At 47.8% G+C, this 26,014-nt stretch overlaps 1 protein-coding gene across 1 annotated transcript in view; it reads left to right on the top strand.

Annotated features, from left to right (window-relative positions):
• Positions 1-26,014, top strand: part of LRRC1 (leucine rich repeat containing 1) — a 132,083-nt gene that overhangs the window by 91,883 nt on the left and 14,186 nt on the right. Inside the window, exons 5-10 of the mRNA XM_068960711.1 lie at positions 9,575-9,631; positions 9,914-9,977; positions 10,357-10,431; positions 13,610-13,754; positions 16,323-16,441; positions 17,990-18,073. Coding sequence (XP_068816812.1) covers positions 9,575-9,631; positions 9,914-9,977; positions 10,357-10,431; positions 13,610-13,754; positions 16,323-16,441; positions 17,990-18,073 — 544 coding nt within the window. The remainder of the gene's footprint in view (positions 1-9,574; positions 9,632-9,913; positions 9,978-10,356; positions 10,432-13,609; positions 13,755-16,322; positions 16,442-17,989; positions 18,074-26,014) is intronic.

Below are 26,014 nucleotides of genomic sequence, written 5' to 3'. Positions count from 1 at the left end.
CCCCTTGTTACACCATTAAACAAGTATCAGAGTGAATCATATAGGGTCAGTTTTGTTCCTAAATGTAAAACAGAGTATGGACTACATAATATAGTATTTTCAGCCTCATTGCTTTCACTAATGAGAGCCCAAGAGATTTTTGTGTCTCTAATAAAATATTTAAGAATATTTTTCTTTTGTTTTTATTAAATTTTTTTCTTTTTATATATTTTATAATTATGCAATATATTGGTACATAGTATATCTATATATCTATCTTATAATAAATATGAGGATTTACTCTTAAATGTGTGGGGACCACCCTCTAGAACAGAATAGTTGGGAGTCACTTAAGCCAGAGACCAGTGGTTCTCAAACTCCGCCTTGTTGGGTCCCCAGGGGTTTCTAGAAGTCTTTCGCAGCTCTTGTGGAGAGTATGGACCAGGCTCTGGTGGGTGGTCCCTGCTAGCCCCTCCCTGCTTGTACCAGCACAGTTCTGTTATTGGCTTCTGAGTTTTTTCTGTGTTGCGTATAATGTTTGCATTTAAAAACCTGCTGCATGTGTGTGTCACGTGGATCGGTGACCTGTTTCAGACTCTTGGCAATGCTAGCTCACTGTAGCATCAGGAGTTTTCCCTGGGCTGTAGACCACTTCAAACCCTCTCACAAAACTGAATTTAAAATTTTGTACCTGTCTGCTCACTATCCAGACTGGCTGAGGTTTTCCCCTACTTAATGGTTGAAGTTCTAGCTCTTTTGTGAAACCTTCTCTAGTGACTGGGAGAGATGAAAGAGACCCCAGACTCACAGATACCTGATCCCTGGATCACCTGCATGCTCAGCACTAGAGTCCTTTGTCTACGCATAGAAGGCTAGTGCAGTGTGTGTGTGTGTGTGTGTGTGTGTGTGTGTGTGTGTGTGTGTGTGGTTAGCATGTACACTGGGTCCACCTTGTCTCCTGGAGCCGTGGAGCTCTGGGTCTGAGCCCCTCTTTGTGTCTGGACCGACCCTGCCGTGGCTCTGATGCGCTGGGCGAATCCATGGATGAGACGCACGGTGTTCCCTCCTCCGTGCTGCTGGTCTCCAAACGGACATTGCAGATGGTCCAGGTGGGCTCTAGAAGCTTTGTGCTGGGACCACGTTAGCCTGTCCCTGCAGTCACCTTCTGCGCTGAATGCTGTGCCATTCCTATAAAGAGCTGACTGAAGAAGCAACTGTGAAAAGAACCTGCTTTGGTTGCGCTCTGAAACCTTCTCCTGAAGAATGTGTGTGTGTGAGTCGCTCAGTCGTGTCCAACCCTTTGCAACCCCACAGACTGTAGCCTGCCAGGCTCGTCTGTCCATGGGATTCTCCAGGCAGGAACACTGGAGTGGGTGCCCATGCCCTCCTCCTACTGAAGAACACTTGTTACCAAATAATGTTGCTTACTATCCCCCAGGTAAGGAGTCATTACAGAGAGATTTTAAAAATAACGTATTTTTAGGGGAAAAAGTGCCTCACAGGGAGAACCATAAGCTTCTTCCTTTTAATAACAGTTCTGACATTTATCACATTTCCCTTTCTGCTTTTGTTGCCAGAAAGCTCAGAGCTGGTTCCCACGATCCGCAGGAGCAGCTTGTGTTGATTTCCATGTGGTGGAGGGACCCGGGGACCCGGGGGCAGGGGTGCTGCTGGCGTGCAGGGGGGCGGGGGCAGGGTGGGGGCATTGGCGCCTGTCCCGTTACAGTTCCCCCTCGCTGAGTGCCGGGCGCCGTCCCACGTGTGTTAGCTTTGTCTGTAAAGTGGGGTAAGTCATCTGCCCATGTGTGTCTCACTGGTGGGGTTTGAACTTGGTCTCATCCTGTAGGAAGCTGCATTTCCTCTGCTGTCAGATGCCCTGCTGAGCACATGAATCTCCTCCTCCCTTCCCCAGCCCTCGTTCTCTAATTCATGAAACTTTTGGCCTAGATGTGCTTTATGAAGACCTCTTTAAGTCCCTCCCAGAAAGAGTTGGGGTAAAGTTAAGTAAAGGGCTTTGTCACTGAAGGTGCCAGTGAGACAGGAAGGGCGGCAGGGTAGGAGGGAGGCCTTCATAGACCTTTGAGAGGAGAATTCCAGGTCTCGGATGGGCTTTATGGAAACTCTCTCAGTAAAACTGAGTTTTCAGCTATGCCCTTGAAAACAGTGCCAAGTGATGGTGACTTTTTACTATCACTAAAAATACCTGGAAGATTTCACTGGTCAAGCCAGGAAAGATGAATTTACTTTAAGAAGTTTTGAAACATTGGTACAAAGTGTAAATGAACTTTCCTCTCAAAAGAGCTTGTTGATAGTGAAAATATTTTTCTTGAGATTAGTGGTAGCAACATGGATGGACCTAGAGATTATCATACGAAGTGAAGTAGCCAGACAGAGAAGGACAAATATATCAGTTTTAGGTCAAATCTGAAAAATAGTACAAATGGAGTTATTTATAAAACAAAAACAATCTTTGCAGACAGAGAAGACAAGCTTTCAGTTACCAAAGGGGAAAGGCAGCGAGGGATAAATCAGGGGATTGGACTGAATAGATACACACTACTGGGACTTCTCTGCTGGTCCAGGGGTTAAGAACTTGCCTTCCAAAGCAGGGGATGTGGGTTCAATCCCTGGTCTGGGAACCAAGATCAAACATGCCATGGGGCAGCTGAGCCCGCACGCTGCAGCTAAGGAAGCCCACACACTTTAGGCCTGTGCTCTGCAATAGCAGAGGCCCCCTGCACAGCAGCAAAGAGCCTGTGCAGCCACAATGACAATAAATGCTTTTAAAACTCAGACACACTCTACTTCCCACATGGTGCTAGTGGTAAAGAACCTACCTGTCAGTGCAAGATACATAAGAGACATGGGTTCGATCCCTGGAGGAGGGCATGGCAACCCACTCCAGTACTCTTGCCTGGAGAATCCCATGGCACCTGGCGGGCTACAGTCCATGGGGTCGCAAAGAGTTGGACATGACTGAAGTGACTTGTGCACACACGCATATATATATATGTAAAACTGAATCACTTTGCTGTATACTTGAACTTAACACAGTGTTATAAATCAAGTATACGTCAATGAAAAGAATGTAGCCCTCATTTAAGGGAGTAGGTCCTTCCTCGAAAAGTTCAACATGGTTACTATATGACCCAGTAATAGTTCCACTGCTAGTCATGTTTACCCGAGAGAACTAAAAACATACGTCTATAAAAAGTTGTACAAATGTTCATAGAAGCATAATAATAGCCAATTTGAAACAGTTCAAATTTTCATCAGTGGAGGAACCAGTAGACAAAATCTGCTATTCCCATGTGATGGAGTATTAGCCATAATAAGGTAATGAGGCAGTTACACATGCTCCAGTGTGGATAGACCTAGGGAACGTGTTCAGTAGGGAAGCCGGACAGCAAGGTTGCACATCATACCATTTCATTCACCTGAGATGTTCAGCAGAAGCAAGCTCATAGAGACAGAAATTAGTGGGTTGCCTGTAACTGGGGTAAGAATAAGGTGGGATGGTGGGAGCAGGGTGTGTGTGTATGTGTGTGTGTGTCACTGGTGGGATTTGAACTTGGTCTCGTCCTGTAGGAAGCTACATTTCCTCTGCTGTCAGATGCCCCACTGAGCACATGAATTTCTTCCTCCCTTCCCCAGCCCTCATTTTCTAATTCATGAAACTTTTGGCATATTTGTACTTTATGAAGACCTCTTTAAACCCCTCCTAGAAAGAATTGACTTGTGATGGGTGTGAAGGTTCTTTTTGGATGATAGAAATTTTCTAGAATTAGGTCATGGTGATGTTTGTATAACCTTGTGAATATACTGAAAACCACTGAGTAGTACCCATTATAAAAGTGGATATTATAGTATGTGAAATGTATCAAAATCATAAAAAAGAAGAGACATTAGGCAAACTTGAAGAAGCCTGGTGCTGCTGAGGGATGATGCCATACCTAGGAAATGGATCTACGCTATCCTTAAAGGAAATCCTCTGTAATGCAGCCTCACCAGCAGTGTGCTAAGATCATTTCGTCTCAGTTACTGGCACCTGGTGTTAAGCAGGTACACAGAGCCAGAGCCTCCAAAACGTCCAGGTGTTGTGGAGTCGGGGTCGGGGGAACTCAGGGAGAACTGTGAGAATCTGGGAAGCCTCTGCCTCCATCGTGAGCAAGCTGCTCTGTTTGACTTTGTGTATCTGGCTTCATGAGATTCCATATCCTTGGCTGTTAAAGATCATCAGAAAAAAGGTGAGTTAGCCTAAATATATCTAGACATCTCTATTTAATGAAATTTCCTCCTCAAAGAATAGCATTCTTTAAGAAGAAGAAATATGTGTAATAGATTGGTATGGTGCCCAAAACCCAGTGGTCAGTCACTAAATGATTATCATCAATAAAGAGTTGGTTGTGACCATTTGCTAATAGAAGTAGAACAAGCAGATAAGCCCTGGATTCTCTGGCAGATTGAAGTCGAGCATGCGGGTGTGATTTTGTGTCTGCTGCCCTTGGGAATGGTGACCTGTTAGTACATGCTGCCTGAAAAGAATCAGTCTTTTTGAAAACTGTTACTGTGTTTAATACTCTTTTTTTTGTTGTTGTTTTTGAGGCCTGGGAATTTCTGTAAATCTTGCTCCAAAAATAAAATGAATTTTTAGAAAATTTTCTAGAGCAACACCGCCATAAGGAAGTTTGTAACCGGAGTTTTCTGATTAAATACTAATCTGGTACTAAAAAAGCAGAAATACTGTGGATATATAAGTACTTCCCTCATCCTAGTTGAAAAGTATTGCCATAAATGTTTACAGATTTTATATTTTAATGGTTTAATAGTGTACTGTCATTTGTTTGCTTGGGGGCACCTAAATTTATTTTAGTCTTTACTTTCTTAATGATATTGACCACCAAAATAGGGGAAAAAGAATCCCAGTGGTTTAGAAAGGAATTTTTAAAATACAGTGGAGGACAGATGTAAATTTTTTTTTTTTAAGTAACCCCTCATCCAGTCCCTGAAATAGAATCCTAAAAATACAGTTGGCCTGCGTGTTGGCTCCCAGCAGCGTGAACTCTTGGGCGTGCTCTCAGGGATCGTCAGCTGCTGGCACCGAAGACTTCTGCACACTCTTCCTGCAGAAGCTTGTAGGATTTTGTCGTTCTTTTTTTAAACCTCATTTGGGGGACTTCTGTGGTAGTTCAGTGGTTAAGGGTTCGCCTTCCAGTGCAGAGGACACAGGTTCAGTCCCCTGGGCAGGGAGCTAAGACCTCACGTGCCACAGGACAGCGAAGCCTGTGCACTGAGCTACTGAGCCTGGGGTGCTCTGGGGCCTGATGCCAGCTCGAGGAAGCCCAAGTGTGCAGTGAGGACCTGGTGTGGCCAGATAAATGGTATTTTTTAAAGAAAGAAAAGGAAAAGTTAAACCCCATTTGATGGTAAAAACGATGGGAGTGAAGGAAAGATAGAAAATAGTGGTTTGTGTAGGAGGTCATCCTGATGATATTACACAGAAATTTAATTTGCCAGGAATTAAAATTGAAGGGTAAAATATCTGTTACTAGGGGAGTGGTTTAAAAAAAGTAAGTTCTGTATGGATTCTGGATTACCATGCAATTAAAAAAAAAATACCTGTGTGTATTATCTGTTGATAAGAAAGTAAAAAATCTCGTTTGTATAGGATGCTGCCTTTTGTATGAAAAAAAGGAGGCTAAGGCTATATATTCATACCCCTTTTTCTTTGCATAAAAGGTAACTTTGGGTAAATGCACAAATAACTAACAGAAAGGGTTGTTTCCCGTGAGAAGGGTCTAGGTGGTAGGAGACTGGATGGACGCAGGACAGGGGTGGGCGCCAAGTCATTCCTGAACGTTTGTTCTGTGTGTTCATTAATGTGTTATATTTGCTGCTGTCCAGTCATTCCGTCATGTCTGACTCTCTGTGACCCCATGAGCTTAGCCCGCCAGGCTCATGTGTCCATGGAGTTCTCCAGGCAAGAATCCTGGAGTGCGGTGCCTTCCTTCAGGGGATCTTCATGACTCAGGGATTGAACCGGTATCTCCTTCTCTGACAGATTCCTTACCACTGAGCCACTGGGAAGCCCCACTGTATTAGTACTATATTACACATACTCACAAATATTGTATTCCCTATTCACAAAGTGAACCTCACAAACTCGAGGGTGAGAGCAGAAAATGGTGACTGGAAATGCAGATTCCATGGTGAGTCCTGGCTCTGCCCCTTCCCAATCGTGGGAGACCTCGTTCAGGTGCCCTCTTGGGCCTTCATTTTCTCATCCATAAAGTTAATTCTTGGCAAGAACTGGCGACGGTCTCTGTCATACAGTTTCTGTTGATGTCATTGCTGGTAGTCAGAGCATCAGTGACCAGTCATTCTCATGTTGCCTGTCGAGTGTCTGAGCTTTTGGTCACATATCACGTGTTGACTGCAGCAGCTGATAAATGTTTGTGGAGTTTCTCTTGGCCTGTGGCTAACAGCCTGGCACAGAGTTCAAGTCCGCGGACTGCGTCAGTTCTTGGCAGTATGTCCTTGACTCGCAAAGATACTGGAGTGGAATTGACCAGGTGCCTGCATAAGGAAGGCACCATCCTGAAGTCTTGATGGAAGATGCTGTATTCAGGAAAGCCAGGAGAGGAGGTCATTCATCCCTGCATTTTGATCTTACTGTCTCTGGTCCAAATCTGCATTCAAGCCGGCTCTGTTTATGTCAGCTCTTCCTAGAATGGCCTGGAGAACTCTGTTCTGGAGGGACTGGTAGGATTGCGCGTTGGCGTGGGACTCTCCAGGGCAGGGTACTGATGAGAACCAAACCCATGGTTTCATTTGAGAATCAGTTAATAATCGAAATGAGAACAGCCAGGCCAAGCTACACTCTGAGGTTTGGGCTTATATGGGAGGTGGGCATCTGTAGTCAAACCAGTGTCCTTGCTTTTTTTATTCATCATTGTCCCTCAAGTCACTAGTTACGGATGATGTATCCTTAAAAGTTGTTCTGTGCCAGCCGCTCCCCATCTGCAGGCCTATTGTTGGAGGCGGTTTTGGGCAGAGGGAATGGCTCCCATGGTTGATAAAATTGTGGAGCAGTCTTTCCGGGGACCTTGCCTTGGGGCTCACACATTTGTGTGGCCCCCGACTATACTTCCCTGGAGCAGGAAATGTCAACCCACTCCAGTATTCTTGCCTGGAAAATTCCAGAAACAGAGGAGCCTGGCGGGCTACAGTCCATGGGGTCGGAAAGAATTGGACACGACTGAGCATGCACACAGGCATGACTGCTTGGGCACAGGGCCATCTCAAAGAAATAACATATCAGACTGGCTCTGTTAACTTGCAGGAATATGTATCCTGCCCTAACTGCTGCAGTAGGTATGACTGTCTTCATTTTAGGGGAATCGAGGTGCTGTGGCAAAGCACTTCTGCCAAGTAGATCCAGGTAGTTGTGAGGGATGTAAATTATAGAGAGAGAGTTCCAAAGAGTGGTAGTTCCCAGAGTGAGGGCAGAGAAGGACGTGGCAACCCGCTCCAGTAGTCCTGCCTGGAGAATTCCATGGACACGGGAGCCTGGTGGGCTACCGTCCTCGGGATTGCAAAGAGTCGGACACAACCGAGTGCCTGACACACGCAGGGTGAGGGCAGGGTCTTGGCTGTCACCGGGTTTGAGCTATGGCTTTGCCACTGTCTGATGAACCTCACACCAGCGGACCTCGCTTTCCTGATGGGGTCATCCTGGTGATATCAGTGATGTACTGGGTGGTTCCCGGTCAGGAGATGACAGTAAGGACCCAGAGGGTGCCCCAGGTGGCAGGCCCAGCTCTGTTCTGTTTCAGGCAGGAGGTGTTGGGCCAGGGGGTGTCAGTAGCTGGGCCTGGTGACACTGCTTTGCAAGATGCACTTGGTGGTGCCCAAGGAAGGAGCTTTGGAAGCAAAGAGGGACGTTTTCCCTCATTTTGTTAGTGGATGTTTCTAGTGGGTCAGAAGAGATGTGAAAGTGATCGTTAGATAGATTTGGCAGGTCTGACAGTGGTTTTTAAAATAGAGACGTGCAACAGCCAAATGGTTATCACCTTTCCCTTAAGACTGGTTCTGGGAACAGCTAAAACTGAAAACCAAGCGCTTGATTTTACTTTTACAGTGGCCTGTAATGTCTGGTCTCCACTGTATCTATGGGTTGCTTTTAGGGGCACATAATGGGTGGTCCCCCCTCCCTCCCACGTTGTTTCTTCTATGTGAGGGTTTGGCCCAGACAGAGGCATTGGGACTGGGAAGTTGCGATTCCACCTGGCTGTATTTTAGGGGAAGAGTCTCGGTATTAGATTCGTAATTACTTATTAGCAGGGTTACTGGCTTTTAAGAGTATATATATTCTGAAGGGTTTTATTTTTTCCCTCTCGGTTTAATTGTGAGACTCTTACTCAGTTTCTAAATTTCTAAAATTATTTTTAGAAAATTGAAGGGGATATCAGCTTTGTGCATGTCAAATGTATAGTTCAAATACATTTTCAAGCCACTGGGTTTTATGTGAGTACATGCATTGTTCCTGCAAATCAAATTTACATTTTCTAATGTTATGAAAAGCGCTGTCAGTGCCTGCAGTTCTGGCTTTGATGTCGGAAGGAGAACAGAGGATTAAGGCAGATTAGGGTGTTGGTCTGACTCTCCGTGTTCTGTGGGATCACAAGTAAAAGTCCTCCAAATCTGGGTGTTACTCTGGTGGCATTAGCAGAAGCTGGAGTTCTCGCTTTTCAGAGCTTAGCACAGCGCCTGCTGGAGCAACCAGCCGACTCTCTCCTGAATCAGCGTGTCGTGCCAGCGCTGACATACTGGGATGTGTGTGGCGTCTGCCGATTCAGAATCGCCACTGTGGCCCAGATCTGGGGAGAGCCTCTGTATCCTTGCACGGTGTTTCTGCTAGACGTGGATTACAGCTGAAAGGCAGGGGAATCTCCTGAAAAGAGTGCCACTCGGGGTTTATTAAGAATAAAAGCAACATTATCACAGCCACTGTTTACCGCATCAGGCTGGTGTCCCGGGCACCGCGTGGAGTATGTCGTTACTGGACCTGCTGCATCTGAGGGGCCCCTTGCTCTGTGAGTGTGGGAACTGAAGTGGAGCGCGTGGACTCTCTGAACTGAGATGCCCACTGTGTTCAAACAGACAGACTTCTCAGTGATGTTTGCAAGAGCAGCTTGAGATTAAAGGCGTTCGGGCGGTCCTGTTTTTAAGGCAGTGGTACATTTTTGACATTCTCAAGCCTGAAGTGCACATTCGGCCCCTATCTTGGTCCTGGGAGTGGCTCTCTCTCAGGGACTGGAGAGTTCTTCCCGTGTATCAGCTGCACAGAGTTCATGTGTGTGAGGCCTTGCGGTGATGGTGCCGTTCTCTTTACTTCAATGTTAAAATTTGCGAAGTAGAGATGATACTATTTTTACTGGGGGTGGGGTGGTCATAGATATTTTTCTCGGGGAAGTGACTTACAGGTCTTCATAAGAGTTGCTCCTTCTAGAGTGGGGATTGTTGGGGAGGGGAGGGAGTAGGAAGAATCTTAGGCATTTTCCTTAAACCCTTTTTTTCTTCTGTTCATTTCTAGTCTTTATAACCTGGCTTCACTGGAACTGAGAGAGAATCTACTTACTTATCTCCCTGAGTGAGTCTCTGGGGAAAAGGGGAGGGGAGGAGTTTCATACTGAATGAATTTCTTAAAGCATTAAAAAAAAAAAAAAAAAGCTACAGTAGCTTGTCAAAAAGAAGTTCTGTGTCTTTTGGAAAATTTGAGAGATGCCAGCCTTAATAGACTTCCTGTGTGGATGGCCATAAAATCCAGATGAATCTTATTTTGGGAAATGAGTCCAAGTGAGGAATCTCATGCTGCTCAGCATTTCTAAATCCCAAGAGCTCCTTCCCTTTGAATTTTTTTTTTTTTTAATAGCTCCCTTACCCAGCTACGGAGACTAGAAGAACTTGATTTAGGAAACAATGAAATATATAATTTGGTAAGTCTGTACAGAAGAGAGATTTGAATTTCACTTGTTCTTAGTTATGATCACAGAATGTCTGGGGGACATCTCTAGGGATGCTCTTAAGCCAGTGTTTCCACAGAGACAGCTTGGCAACATTAGAGCATGCGCTTTGGTTCACACGGGTTACGGATGATGATTGGGGGCTGAAGGGTCAGGGGTGGAGGCGATGGCGTGAGTGGAAGCAGCTGGGAGTCTTGGGGATGCTTTTAGGAGAGGGGTGCTGATTTTAGAGAAGTACCCACAAACCTCTGCTGTGATACTCCATTCCTAACTGTTGAGTGAAGGTCCTTTCCTCCTTAATGGGAGGCTAAATACTGGAGCTTTGTTACCGTAACATTGCTTTTTGTTTTAGCCAGAATCAATAGGAGCTCTCTTACATCTAAAGGATCTCTGGTTGGACGGAAATCAGCTGTCAGAATTACCTCAGGTGAGTGGTAATTTCACAGTTTCCCTCCAAAATGCAAAAAGACCACCGTCACCCTCATGCATCCCCTGCTCCTCCATGAGACTTTCCAGAAAAGGGAGCTTGAAAACGAAAACGTTGGTTGCCAAAGCAGATTTGGAAAAATTCGTTGAGCATTCATCGCGCCACATTGCCACAAAAAATTGAAAGCCTCAACCCACCGTTTCTAAAGATAGTAAATGTATCTTTTGGTGCGTGAAGTCTGCATTTTATTTCACCCTGGCTTGAGGCCTGGGTTGCCTGCTTGAAGCCCAGCTCATTTGGAAATTACCAGGATGCCGGATTCTGATGGCAGAAGTTTCTGCCACTGTTGGTGATATGCCAAGTGTTTTGAGATGATTTGAGCACGTTTTGCTGTGTAATAGTTGATGTGAAATCAGTGCGAAAAGTTTCTACTTCATGTTTTCTTCCAAATGTTGCTTATGGTGTAGCTGGACCGTCACAAGCTGTTTATGTTTCTCCTGCTGTTACCAAGCGTGAGGAACCGTGTTCCAAATGAAACGGGGTCTCGTGTGGGCTTCTGTTTCAGCTGGTGGGTTCTAGCACGCAGACCCACCTTCCCATCAGTTGAGAGAGAGACTCAAACAACAACAACACACAGGCATTTCCCCCAGCTTTGTTTTTCTCCAGGTGTTACCGAATTCTACTCTTCGGGGTCTCTTAGAGCCAGGGTTTAAAGTCCGTATATTTCCTGATGGTTGAGGTATGCGTGTTGTATAGTCATTCAGGGGCTGTCTCTGCTAGGCTCTCTGAACCAGCCATGATGGACCATGCTCTTCGGGTGGAGAAGGTGTATCTGTGCAAGGAAGCCTGGTGCTGTAAAAAAGCACTTGAGTACAATTCTAGTTGTGGTTATGTGCTGGAATTGACAAGACATCACCGACAACTCATGCGACTACGGAGCTAATTCGAGTCTGTTTCTGAGGTCTTGGCTGCATTTGGGAAAAGGAAAGGGCAGATCAGCAGCTGATATGAGTGAGGGTTTGATTAACAGATTTCTCTAGGAAATTATGAAATGTCCTGATTAAGAGAAGTCTAGCTACGTAAAAAAGTCAAAGGATGGGGCAGAAATGCCAGGAAGATATTAAGAGAGTATAAAATACCAGCTATCAAGGCTGGATAAACAACAAGGCCTTACTGTGGAGCACAGGGAACTGTACTCAATATCCTGTAATAAAACAGAATGGAAAAAGAATATGAAAAAATATGTGTGTATAACTGAGTCACTTTGCAGCATAGGAGAAATTAACACAGCATACTTGAATAAAATAAAAATCAGCTCTTAGACATGCCGAGGAGAGTATATGTGTGGACAGATGTATGTAAACAATTGTGTGCAAAATGTCACGTCCTAAACAAAGAAATTAACATGCCACTGATCATGTTATTAATTTTTTTTATGCATCTCATTGGCCCACTTGTATAACCTTTTGTTAAGTCAGGACCAAACTCATCAGACAGTCTCAGATAATCAGTTATTTTCCTGTCTTCACTGATGAAAAGAAAAGGAGACAAAACATTGTTTAAAGGAATACGTTTAGAAAGCAGACTATCCTCAGGGAGGCTGGCCTGAAATTAGCAGAAGGGTAGTCTGCTCTCCTGCAGGCAGCACATGCAGGGGTGGAGTCCCAGGGCGAGTACTGGATTGGGGGGGGGGTAAGCTGCGTAGTTGTTCAGGCCACATTCAGTGCTGATTCAGGAGTCTGTGCCTGTGTAGACTTCAGGGGGCCACTGAGTTCGAGGTGGGGTTTCATTCCAGGCCTGGAGCGATGTTTCCCGGAGGGAGGGATGGAGGCACAGTTGTGAACAGACTTGGGCAGAGTGTGTCCAGACCTGTCCAGACGGGAGGGTGCTGAGTGCAGGGGGACAGGCTTGGCAGCAGGTCAGGCCAGTGGGGGCACCAGTAAGCGGGAGTGTGTGTCGGGAGAGTGGAGGATCAGATGCCTTTGGATTGGAGCTCGGGCCCCAAGGAGGTGCCTCCCCTCCCTGGGTCGGCTCTTCCCTTTCAGAGCAGTCTGGCTCTCTTGTCTTGGGTATTAACAGAGAGAGTGTGTGTGTATTAATAGTGTGTGTGGTGTGTGTTTGTGTCTGTGTGTATCTGTGTCTGTCTGTGTGTGTGTGTGTGTGTGGCTCTGTTGTCTCGGGTATTAACTGTGTGTGTGTGTGTGTATGTGCGCCCGTGTGTGTGTATTAATTTTGTGTGGTTTGTGTGTGTGTCTTTGTGTATCTGTGTATGTGTGTGTGTCAGCGCACACATGTGTGTGTGCGCTCCAGTTTCCCCAGGGTGCAGCTGAGCCCTTGGTGTGTGTGTGTGTCTGTGTGTATCTGTGTGTGTGTGTGTGTGTGTGTGTGTGTGTGAGTGCACACGTGTGTGTGTGCTCTAGTTTCCCCGGGGAGCAGCTGAGCCCTTGGTGTATGTGTGTGTGTGTGTGTCTGTGTCTGTGTCTTTGTGTGTGCTCCAGTTTCCCCAGGGAGCAGCTGAGCCTCTGTTGTGTGTGTGTGTGTGTCTGTGTCTGTGTGCTCCAGTTTCCCCAGGGAGCAGCTGAGCCTCTGTTGTGTGTGTGTGTGTGTGTGTGTGTGTCTGTGTCTGTGTCTGTGTCTGTGTGTCTGTGTCTGTGTGCTCCAGTTTCCCCAGGGAGCAGCTGAGCCCCTGTTGTGTGGTGTGTGTGTGTGTGTGTGTGTGTGTGCGCGCGTGCGCGCGCGCTTCAGTTTCCCTGGGGAGCAGCTGAGCCCCTGTTGTCCCGCGAGCTGCCTGTCATGGACGTAGAAAGGAGTCGGCTTCCCACAGGACTTCGCAGGCTGCTCTGAGTATTGAGTCCTAACTTGGAGAACTGGCGTCTGGCCCCTGAATTGTGGGGCCTTCAAGCGACTGGTTTTCCCCTGGTGTCCATGTCCTCATCTTACTGAGGGAATGACTCCTTGCCTGCCTGCAGGCGGAGCGCCTGGCCTCCCTTCCCAGCGCCGCATGTGTGATTCACACAGCTTCCCGTTTTCATCGGAAGGGAGTCTGGAAACTCAACCCCGCTGTCACCTTCGACCAGAACTTATAGAAGCAGTTTGGTCTTGAAAAATCAGTATAAGAAATTCCTCCGAACGGTGACTGATTCTGGCGTGACTTTCTTTTCCTGTGTCATTGGTGCAGGAAATAGGAAATCTGAAGAACCTGCTCTGCTTAGACGTCTCTGAAAACAGGTTGGAAAGGCTTCCAGAAGAAATCAGCGGCCTGACTTCATTGACGGATTTGGTCATTTCGCAGAACTTGTTAGAAATGCTCCCGGACGGCATCGGTGAGTGTGGACGCTAGCTGCCCCGGTGCTGGCTGTTCAGGTGCTGGGGTGCGGTTCCTTCAGTCGTTACAGGTTGAATTTCTCTATTTGCAGGCATTTCTGTTTTCCTGGTCTGGGAGCAGGCATGTTGAATATCTGTTACTGCTTTGGGTGTCGGCCTGTCCACTTCCTCTGCAGCTTGGGCCCGTGATTTTGCTGGTGATGAGCCCAAATCGTAGAATGTGTTTTGGGCATATGAACAGTAATCAAGACTTTTCTAATTGAGTTTCGCAAATAGTTTATGTGAAATGACCTTTGACCTCATGGTGTGACCCCTAGGAAGGGCTGTTATTTGGGGGGGAGCACATTGAGCCTTTTCTGGTCCATCGGGAATCATCTTTTCCTTGAATCATTCTGTGCCGTTTCCTTTAAAAAACAGTCCAGACGTTTCCTTTACCGAAAAGGAGCTCAGCCCAGGGTGAGAAAATAAACACAGGGAAGATAAACAGACGTGGGCTGTCAGCTCCGCCATAGCCAGGCCTTCCTAGAAACTGTAGGAAACTATATTTAACCATGTGGCTGTCATAGGAGAGCTTCTTTGACCTTCACTTAACTTGCATTCAGAACATCAAAGGGAGTTTGGGAGAGGTTTTCAGTAGTCAGAGAAGCCGTGTGACAGGGGCCTGACTTCCTTTCTGGAATCTGGTCCAGATGAAAGGGTTGCTGATAAGAGCAGCTTGGCAGAAGGACCGACAGATGCTGCCTTTCAGGTGAGTCTGGTTGAGGAGCTGATGGGGACTGTGACTCTAGGTGGGAATGTCCGGTAGGAGTCACATATAGCATCAGAACAGCTGTGGGGACTCAGGATGTTTGGCTGCTGGGAAAAGGGAGAAGTAGGCACGAGATGGCTGACATCAGGCCTTTGAAGGGCTGTCAGGTAGAAGGAGGCGTCGACTGATTCTGTCTTCTAGTTCAAGAGGGTAAAAGGAAAAGGTTGTGGATCTCAGTTTGATTTAAGAAAGAGCTTAACGTGCATCTCTTAGGAATCAGTGTGGGCTGCTTAGTAAAGAAATGAGCCTCCTGGCACTAGAAGTATTCAAGGAGAGTCTGCAGGCCCGCTTTTGAGTGGTGTTGAGGAGTCTCTTTGGGTGAGCTCTGCCAGCTGTACATTCCATGCCCCAAAGACAGTGCTGACGAATCTCTTAGCCTGAGGACTGGGGGGCCCTCTGGGGACAGTGTTAGTAGGTACTGACTGTGCTGAATAAGGAGCCCCCCTGCCCTGCTCCGTGACTGCACTTAGCGCGAGTTTCACCCTTTCGGCATCTCCCCGTCTCCGGCTTTATCGCTTCTGTGATAGAGGCTGTCCTCTGACTGCCCTGAGGACAGTGACGTCATGCTGGCCACCTTCTGTGGATACCAAGGACACCTGCTTGGTAGGCGCGCCCCCAAGGCAGGAGCAGTTGACAGCGAGACTCTGATGGCTCAGAGTCTCCTCCAGCCCATAGAGGCTGCAGTAAACCGGGCTGTTTTCCTGCCTGAGGGCACCTCGCATGAGTCCATTCTGCGCTCTGAGTGAGACAGACCTGTCTTAATGTGGCCTTTCAGAGATTACCATCTGACCCCGCAGGCTCAGAGATTTCCCTTGTAGGGATCCTCACTGACTCACCGTCACCCGCAGATGATTGAATGGGCTGCCTTGTGCTGTCTTTTGTTTTAAGCAACGGTGATTCTCGTGTGTGTTAATTGCTCAGTTGTGTCTGACTCTTTGTGACCCATGGACCATAGCCCATCAGGCTCCCCGACCCTGGAATTGTCCAGGCAAGAGTCCTGGAGTGGGTTGCCATTTCCTTCCCCAGGGGATCTTTCCGACCCAGGGATTGAACCTGCATTGTCTCCTGCATTGCAGGCAGGTTCTTCGCCATCTGAGCCAGGATGATTCTTGCTGTTGCTGCTAAGTCACTTCAGTGGTATCCGACTCTGTGTGACCCCAGAGACGGCAGCCCACCAGGCTCCCCTGTCCCTGGGATTCTCCAGGCAAGAACACTGGAGTGGGTTGTCATTTCCTTCTCCAATGCAGGAAAGTGAAAAGTGAAAGTGAAGTCGCTCAGTCGTGTCCAACTCTTAGCGACCCCATGGCTCCCAGGCTCCTCCGTCCATGGGATTTTCCAGGCAAGAGTACTGGAGTGGGGTGCCATTGCCTTCTCCGAGGATGATTCTTAGAGGAATGTAAAAGTCTCTTGCTGTACACAAGATATTTCCTCTTCTTAAAGCTCCATCAAGAGCCAGCTCTTTGTTTTTTCATGAAAATCTATGGGCTTTGACATGATTTTTTAGGTAGCAACTTTTAAACGATTTGCCATTAATTGCCGACTGTTTCTGACAAACAGAACACACGATTTTAACTCTCAACCTTTTGTACTCTAAATGCAAACAGTTTCTTGAAGCTGGGTGAGGAAACCAAATGCGAATGGAAACTCCAAACCGCAAGCAGAGGGGAGATGCCGAGAGGCGACCAGAGAAACCGTGATAACTAATGAGCCTAAATAGAGAAACAGTGATAACTAATGAGTCTAAATAACCCTTTTACAGGAAAACTAAAGAAACTGTCGATCTTGAAGGTGGATCAGAACCGACTCACCCAGTTGCCCGAGGCGGTCGGAGACTGTGAGAGCCTCACAGAATTGGTTCTTACAGAAAACCGTCTCCTGGTGAGTGTGGCCCCAGGGTCAGGTGGAGATCGATGGTGTGGGTTCCGCATCAGCAGTGCTTTGCAGGGTCGCGTCTACGTGTTTGTAATTTGGGTGGACCAGATGGAGGTCCCTTTACGCTGTAACTAACCAAGGGGCCTGAGAAGCAGGCTCGGGACACGCAGATGATCCCGGTGCCCCCGTCAGAGACTGCGCCTCCCCGTGACGCTCGGTACGGGCACTGGCCTGGACACCTGGGGAAGGGAGGTGGCGGGACCGGCCCTGCTGGTGGAAGTGCCTCTGCTCGCGTCTGAGGGTGGACCAGTGGGAACGGTGTTCCGTCTGGTTCTTGGAGCAACTGTGAGCGTTCGGGAGGGAGAGGGGATGGGGGCTGGGCCTGGGAAGCCTGGGGGCACTGAGGGTGCGGGATGCTCTTTGGGGAGCCAGAGCGCAGCTCTGGTCCTGGTCTCACCCCATCTGAGAAGCTGGGTGAGGCAGAGCAGGTGCCCGGGCTTGGCCCGGCCCTCCCCACTCTCCCGGCGGCGCCTGCAGAGCCGGTTTCTGGGGCGGCTGCTCTCCGCCCGCCCCTGCTCCCGCTGCCCGCCCCGTCTGCTCGCCCTGTTCCCCCTCTCCTGGCCTTGTAGCCTCTTTGTGTTTGGTTTACTTGCCTGCCTTTCCCTCCACTTCTCTGTCTTCATTTTGTCACTTTAGTTTTTACCCGACTTTCCCTTTTACCTCTTTCTCCCCTTTTCTCTTTTCTTTATAAAAGGAGTAAGTAATGCTCTTCTGGGGAGCAGAGCAGAAGAAGACAGCAAGAGTCGGTGAAGGAGGCGGAGCTGGTGGGGGCATGGGAACATCCCCCTGTAGTCAGGACACTGGCCTCCTTCCTCGTTTCTGGAAGGAATCCATTAGAGTTACAGACGGTAGTTGTGACAGTTAGAAACGTGACGCTCACCCCTGGATTGCGTCAGGGTTGGAGATCCTCCACTCTCCGTGGAGCCAGGGCTGGTTGCTGCGGGGCTGGAGTGCTCACACCAGCCGGGGCGGTGCCCTCCCCTCCCCGGGCCTTATGACCGCCCCTGCAACACAGCACCACCAACACACCCGCCCAGCTCAGGCTCTCATACCAGCCTGGGCAGTTCCCTCCCTCCCCAGGCCTTATGAACCCCCCGCCCCCCACACACCCGCCCAGCTCCGGCCCCCACAGGCATCTGCAAACTAGCTGTCTGTGGTTCTCAGAGGTGCAGGCAGGGGAGGGGTGGATCTCAGGGGTGCAGATTTCACTTCCTTGATTTGAAGGGCCTTAGCTACCTTTTTTACTGTGTGTTTCTTGTTCCCAGGCCTGTGTCTTTAACCTCATTTCATTGAAACATACTCTCATTTCTAAAAAAATGCAAAATATTAGATGCCACATCCCCAAGTGAGCATTACAAACACCTGCTGTTGAGGAAGGACTTGTCTCGCTGGATGATATTAGACCCTCTCAGTTCTTGAAAGGATCCGTTTTATCTGTTTTACTCTGAGCCATGTCCAGAGTATGTGTTAATAACAAAAATGTTATTTTAACAGACTTTACCTAAGAGCATTGGAAAACTTAAGAAGTTGAGCAACTTGAATGCAGACAGAAACAAATTAGTGTCTTTACCAAAAGAGGTATGTGCTTTTAAGAAAATAATATAATTAATAAAGAAAGAATGATACACAAGGGATCACAGATGTCAAATACTTATGTGCTGCTTTTTAAAGGTGTGAACTCTCATCTGTGGGTCCAGAGATGGTTGGAGGAATTGTATCAAAGAATGACCATCAGTAACGTTGGGGAGAGTAGGTGGGTCCAGATGGCTGTGAGCAGAATTGGAAAAGGGGAATTCAGAGGGGGACAGAGAGGGTGGCGCTTGGGGGCTGGCCCAGGAGAAGAGCAACACCATTGACAGGAAGGGGTGATTGGGTCTAGTGAGCAGGTAAGCCCTCCCATGAGCCGCTGGAGTTGTGAAGATGGGTCTCGGTGGACAGTCTTCGTGGGCAGAGGCTCATGTGTGGGAGAACGAGAGGGAGCCCTCCACGTAGAGGCGGGTGCGGGAAGGTAGAGCCCGGTTCTTAAGATTTTTTGGTCGGTGCTCCCAGAGGGAGAAGAGAGCCTCCACACCTTGTGGGCGTGGCTGTGTGATTTAGAGGTATTTAACCAAGGAGGCACCGGAACTGAGAATGGGAGGAAGCCCTAAGGGGTCGCATGAGGTGGCCTCCGGGGTGCTGTTTAAAAGGAAGGCTGTCTTTTAAAAGGAAGCTGCTGAGCGGCTCTGCCTGGCTGCACAGGAGGAGGTGTGGCCTCCTGCTCTGTGGTTCCCAGCCGGGAGCAGCTTCCCGGTTCCTTCTCCGCTCGACCCTTGGCAACGCCCATCTTGCAGTCATTTCAGAGCTGTTCTCCCGGCAGCGAGCGCTTGAGGGGCTCTCGCTCCCTGGCCACTCCTCCAGGCGTCTCACCTGGCCTGGTCGGGGCCCAGCGCTCCTGAGCGGAAGGATAGGGACCTTTGTTACAGATGTGACCGCATTCTCACACAGCCACGCTGGGAACCCTAACATTTAAGTAAAGCTGTTTCCAGCGCAAAGACTTAAGTCTCCATCTTCGCTGAACTGGGACTCAAGGCAGAGATTCTGCTCATTAAATCCTCGTTTTGGTCCCAGTCTAAAAGCATTAAACTGAAGGACGGAGCTGGTGCTGACTGTACTCTTGTGGGAGAGTGCGTGTGGGTGGGTGTAGGTCAGACGCAGAGGCAGAGGGAAGGAGAAAAGGCCCAGGCCCTCCCTCTGCAGTGCCCTGCCCCCAACCAGGTGCTGCCGGGAGGATCTGCACCTCCCTGCTTCACAGACGAGGAAGCTGAGGCTGGCAGTGCTTTCCCACCGGGGCTCCCGCAGCTGGAGTCTGGAGAAGAGGCTTCGATGTGTCCCCCGTGGCCAAGCCCGTAAAAGCCTGGCCGCTCGGCTTGTAGAGATCGAACCCCACCTTTTCACCTCTGTGATCTTGACATGAGGCAACCTCTTGGTTGTGTAAAGGAAACGTAGTTTGGACATTTTAGAAAATTAATGCATTTGAGGAAAGTTTTCAGTAGACCCTGAAGAGAGCACTTCTGAGTGTGACGTTAATCCCCAGCAAGGTCCCCACATCTCTGCCCCTCTCTGCATCTGGTCTTTCAAAGGGACACGTTGTAGACAAGAACATGAGGAATTGCTTCCTGTAAACTGTGCCCGTCATGTTAGCCACCAGCCCTCTTTTCACTCTGAGAGGATGAAATTATGCTTTCCTGGCATCTGGAATTTCATCAGGGAATGGAGTCTGCGCGTTTTCCTTCCGCTGCCCAAGAAGGCGGCTGTTTAGGGCGCCGAGGACTGGCTCCTTTCTTGCCCCTTTCACCCCCGCTCACACTCAGCTCCCGGACTGGGATGTGTCCCAGTTCTGCTGTGAGTCCCAGCTTGGTGACCCTGCAGATATTGGCAGTGCTGGCCTCTGACCCGCGGACTGGGCCGACAAACCATGGAGGGGCCCTCACTTCCGCTGGGTCTCCTTGGTTGGTCTGGGATGTGCGTGTGTGCGTGCATGTGTGTGCGTGCGTGCGTGCATGTTCTCTGCCTCCAAGCTTGATACCATCCCATCAAATCCTGCACTCTCCTGATTGGATTCTTCTCTCTTCTCTTTCCAGATGTGATTGCTTCCTCTTGAACGCATGACGCATTTAAACTGACAGTGCCAACCAATCCCGTGTATATGCCCCCAGTCCATAACTGTATTAGTGGCTGTTGGTCTGGGGCGCTGTGTAGTTCTTCCTCTGTTTTTGTCTTTTCTTTCCCATTTGATAACATAACACACTGTCAGTTTTACAGCACAGTTCCTTCGTCTATAGCAGCATTTATTTGCATTTTTCCCCCATATGGTTGAGGGGAAAATGTTTGTACTGTGTGGGTCACAATGATAGATTCTGTTTGCATTGTGTGGTGTCACGTGTAGTAAACATTTGCAAATCAATGAATGTCTTTTGTTTTCTTAATTGTTAGCTGCTTGGATATTTAGAAAAGTCAGGTAAACTTGCCATCTTGTAAGTATTGTTCAGACCACAGTTGCATCTCCAGCTTCCATTCTGCTTCTCAAATGCATGAAGATTCAGATTGGCTGACCATTTTATGCACTTTTCATTGTAAAACATTGGACATTTTCCTCGAAACTCAGTTTTTGTTTTCGTGGATGACTGCATGGCCTGGAACCTAATTTTGTTATGTGTTTGTCAGATTTGTTCCAGTTATTCTCTCTCATAAGAATGCTTTTCTGTGAATTACATCTTAAGTTATTCAGAAATTTTGAAAGGCATAACTTGGCAGCTCACCTGCCTTCACCAGATTCTAGTTTATTGGCATGATTCTGTCTCCGGTGGGAAGGCTAGATTCGCTTTATTTGCTACATGTGGCATGCTTCTGATTTTTCAGATAACTCATTTGCATCTTTTACCCCTCATCTTATTGCTCAAGTATGTATGCTTTTGCTATAAGGAAGTTCCCTTAAAAAAAATCCTGGTTTTGGTGGAGGGAAGACTTAAGGGGAAGAGGCTGTTGTAGCGTGATTTGTGGACAGACAGGACGTTGGTAAATGTGTGATCATGCATATGAAGATATGTTTCCGGCCACATCTTACCTTTAAGTAGCCTTGACCACAAAGGTTTCTGTCTGGAAGATGTTGCGCATATACCTAAGTTTAGGACTTGGTCTTTTTTCTCTAGTAAGTCAAAATGGAAGTGACTCTCACGCCATCATACCTGTCCAGTGAAATAAGACAAGGGAGGATTTACAGATCATTCATCACAACTTTTCCTCTAACAGGCAATTTGTAAACATCAATTACCCATAAATTTTATTGTGATATTCGGAAAGGTTCATGGTGATAGAGTATTCATTTTGTGGATAACTTCCTTCCTGATTCTTCAGCCGCTCAGTCGTGTCTGACTCTTTGCAGCCCCATGGACTGCAGCATGGACTCCCTGTCCATCACCAGCTCTGGAGCTTGCTCAAACCGTCGGGTCAGTGATGCCATCCAGTCGTCCATCCTCTGTCGTCCCCTTCTCCTCCTGCCTTCAGTCTTGCCCAGCATCAGGCTCTTTTCCAGTGAGTCAGTTCTTTGCATCAGGTGGCTTAAGTATTATTCTTAGTACAAGTTAAAATTCTTCTAGATTAAGTTCCCATGATGATATAAAGTGAACTATTGATAAATAAAAGAGATAAGACAAAACCTAAAAATTAAAAAAAGAAAGCTGACTGTTGGATTTCAAGATGGAGAAGGCATTTGTATACTTGGAAGATGAAGTAAGTCATAAAAGAAACAGTTGATGGATTTATCTACATGGAGATGAGATTTCTGATCTTTTTGAAAGTCAGGGAAGTCAGGGAGACTTTTACAACATTGCAGGTGAAGGCTGTCTTTCCTTACTCTGTTAGAAGTTGCTTCACATCCAAGAAGAGATGTATCTACTCTAGAACAGTGGACAGAAAGAAAAGCAGAGAAACCCCACAGAAACCAATAAGTGATTCGCAGGAGAAAACAGTCGAAATGGGCTTTTTAACGTGAAATCATTATTCACAGCTGGAATCGAGATTGCCGGGAAAAATATCAATAACCTCAGATATGCAGATGGCAGGAAGTGAAGAAGAACTAAAGAGCCTCTCGATGAAGTAAAAGAGGAGAGTGAAAAAGTTGGCTTAAAACTCAACATTCAGAAAACGAAGATCATGGCATCTGGTCCCATCACTTCATGGGAAGTAGATGGGAAAACAGTGGAAACAGTGACAGACTTTATTTTCTTGGGCTCCAAAATCACTGCAGATGGTGACTGCAGCCATGAAATTAAAAGACGCTTGCTCCTTGGAAGAAAAGCAGTGACAAACCTAGACAGCGTACTAAAAAGCAGAGACATTATTTTGCCAACAAAGGTCTGTCTAGTCAAAGCTATGGTTTTTCCAGTAGCCATGTATGGATGTGAGAGTTGGACCATAAAGAAGGCTGAGTACCAAAGAATTGATGCTTTAGAACTGTGGTGTTGGAGAAGACTATTGAGAGTCCCTTGGACTGCAAAGAGATCCAACCAGTCAAGCCTAAAGGAAATCAGTCCTGAATATTCATTGGGAGGACTAATGCAGAAGCTAAAGCTCCAATGCTTTGGCCACCTGATATGAAGTACTGACTCATTAGAGAAGATCGTGATGCTGGAAAAGACTGAAGGCAGGAGGAGAAGGGAATGACAGAGGATGAGATGGTGGGATGGCATCACCAACTTGATGGACATGAGTGTGAGCAGGCTCCAGGAGTTGGTGATGGACAGGGAAGCCTGGCTTACTACAGGCCATGGGGTCACAAAGAATCGGACATGACTGAGCGACTGAACAACAACAGTTACTCACAACATGTTAATCAAAGTATTTATACCTATCAGATGTTTAAGATTTTAAAAATAGAATAATACACCAAATATTGATGAGAGTACAGGAAGTGCCTGTTATCATGGAAGTATAAGTTACGGCATCTCTGGAAGGGAATTTGGTAGCGTTACTAAAAACTTAAAGAATGTGCATACACTTTGATTCTGTTGTTACACTTGTAAGAATTTATCCTAAGACAGCAATCAGGAGTGTACACTGAGAGGCACACACAGGATTTTTTTCTCCTGATGTACACAGAGGTGTCTAACATGTTCCAAGCACCATGCCAAGCATGTACAGGGGCAGCTGGCATGTACCAGGTGGCTTCAGGCTAATTCTTGTCTGATTTCCACGATGGTTCTATTAGGTAGAGGCAAATAATCATCTGCATCCAATAGAGTTCTAAGCTGGGATTCAGAGAGGTTAAGTAACTTGCCCAGGCTCACACAGCAAAGAAATGGCAGAACTAATAAGCAGTGTCTGAAAGGGTGATATGCTAAGTAGTTGTGATCCTTCTGTAGAAGGAAATAACTAAGTGGGCAGTAAAAATCCTATAAGAATCATACTGATGTGGGAAAACATTCATGGTGTCGTTTTGGGTGAGAAGCCGTTCCGGTGTGCAGACGAAGGTGCTGAAGCTCATAGCTGCTCCCGATCCTGTTGAAGCGCGTGTTTATAACCACAGATGCCGGGCACCGGCACCGCCGAATGTTAAGGTTGATTATCCCTCGGTGGCAGGACTTGGTTTGAGTTGTTTCCTCATCACGCCATCATGTGTGTATATGTGGTTTTTATTTTTCCAGTCACCTAAGTTACTTTTTCATAATTAGGAGAATACTGTCGCTGTCAGTGGATGTTTTGATGTCAGTGGCCCAACGATTCAGGGAGTCCCAAAACCACACGGTCTCCAAAATATTTCTGGAGAGGGGAGCATTTGAATAATATGCTACAGATGATGGTGGGAGAGGCAAAAATAGCCTTTGGTTTCTAAAATTACACATCATGTTGTTTCTTTTCCAATGGGATTTTGACCCGATTTTGCTTATTGTACATTTTCCCTCTTGGCTGGTGAAGGATAGGTTCAGTTCTGCTACAGTAATATATTGAAAGGAAGATACTGAAGGAAAAGAAAGTTTCTTTCCACTCAGGGCAGGATATGGGAAAGGTGACTCATACAGCCTTTCTCTTGGAGGCCTGCAGTCTGTCTGAAGGTCTCCCCTGAGCTGCCCCCTGCGGGCAGTTAGTACTCAGGGAAAGCTGATCTGCCCGAAGGCTTGCTCCGTGATCTGCAGGTGCCGTCTCCTTGAGATGGATCAGACCAGCGCTAGGGGGTCAAGGATGGTTTCGTCTTGAATAGGAGAGCACAGTGAGTGTCCTCAGCTGTGTCATATAATTCTCAGGGAATCCAAGTCCAGACCCTCATATTCTTTTCTGTGGTGCTGTTATCCTTGTGTGCTATTATGAGGTTAAAGTGGTTTTAAAATGTCAGCCTCCTATGTCACTGGTGATAAGTTACTTAAACAGCAACTCTGCTTCCCAGAATTCCTAAGTGATGAGACATTTTGTCCTGTTGACCCCTAAGGAGCGTGTAAACTCTACCTCCTGAACCGGAAAGAGAAAGCAAAGCTGCATGTGAATGTTGCAAAGCGCAGTCCCAAACCCAGGGCAGTTCTTCACTCCTGTGAACACAAGAAATGTCACCCTAAGGCACCGTCGTGGGGACTGAAGCCCGAGCGGGCTCGTGGCATCCGGGGCCGAGGGGGCGGCCTCCATGAAGTCGCAGCGACGTGGCAGGGGCTCAGGTGTGGACTGCCTCCCGACTCGCACCTGGGACTTGACCTTCTCGGAAAAACACCAGCTCTGTTTACTCAGCAGAGGCAACAGGCCAGGTCCTAGCATAGAGGCTGTGGCAGGTGGTTCCTCTCAACCTGAAGCTTATTGTTACTTTCGCTAAAGCAACACGTGCGAACCCACAGGACCTAGGATGGCGCCTGAATTCCACTGCGGGTCTGTGTGACCCCAAAGACCACCCCCTACCCCAGTGCCCGCATCCCGCCCTGACGTCTGTGCAGAAAGAACCCTGTCTTGTGAGTCATGGTTTTAACTGTACAGTTATTTTTTCTAAAAGCCAGAGTTTCGCACCCGCCCTTTCCAGGGACTTGGACAGAGGCCCTGTGGGGTGCTCGTGTCTTTTCCCCGATCAGGCAGCCCTCGCACGTTGGCCCAGATGGGCTCTTTGTTGTCATCCTTCCCCTAGTACGTGGCCAGTGGGGCTCAGAGGCCACTGTCCCGCCTTGGGGACCCAGGGCGCCTGAGGCTCTGGGATACACTGCCTTCCTTCCCTCGACCTCTCCAGTGGTATGACACTAGAGTGGGGAAGCAAAAAAAAAATAAACCACTGATCATGAACACATAGGCAGCACACACCCTCCAAGTTTCCCATCTTTTACCCTAAAGTCCTTAAGGGGTGTGAACTTGGGCAGAGCTTTTATTGCATGGACAGCGTTCACAGCCCTCTCTGACTCACGTTCATTAGTTAATGATTGTTGAGGAGTAGATGGTATTTGCATGTGGTACAAATCGGACATGTTGTGGTGGTGTATCCAACCCTGGACACCTCCTGCTGATACAGAGACCCTGCTGGCGCAGGCAATGGACAGCTTCAGCACCGGCGAAGCACCAGATCCCCACGCGGTCTCAGCTCTGTGCACCCGCATGACCTCATCCCTCCCGGGTGTGCAGGGAAGTGCTGCCTCAGAGCTGGGCGGGAGGAGGTGTGTCTGCCCCTCCTTGCAGACCCAGGGCAGACCCCTGAGGGCTGCAGGCGCTCCTCCCTGTGGGTCGATCTTCGTTGGGGTCGCCTAGATTCATCAGGGAGGCTCTGGTCCTGTCGCTCCTCACCTGCTCCAGGGCATCCCTGGTTTTGATCCGTCTCCTTTCCCAAGGTGCCTGGGCACCTGAGGGAAACCGATCCCTTCCTCAAGGGAGGGCAGAAGGCCCGCCCCCTGGGAGATGCTGACACCTCTCTTAGGACACGAAATCTACACGGCATCAGACATAGTGATTCTTGCCAGAGAAAAGAGTTCTGTGGTTTCCAGTTGCTGCACATGGAAGCAGATGACAACTTCACGACACAGGCTT

This window comes from Capricornis sumatraensis, chromosome 22, assembly GCF_032405125.1.
Source record: "Capricornis sumatraensis isolate serow.1 chromosome 22, serow.2, whole genome shotgun sequence".
NCBI lineage: Eukaryota > Metazoa > Chordata > Mammalia > Artiodactyla > Bovidae > Capricornis > Capricornis sumatraensis.
Note: the sequence above shows the minus strand (reverse complement) of the source record. Positions and strands in the feature narration are given on the sequence as shown.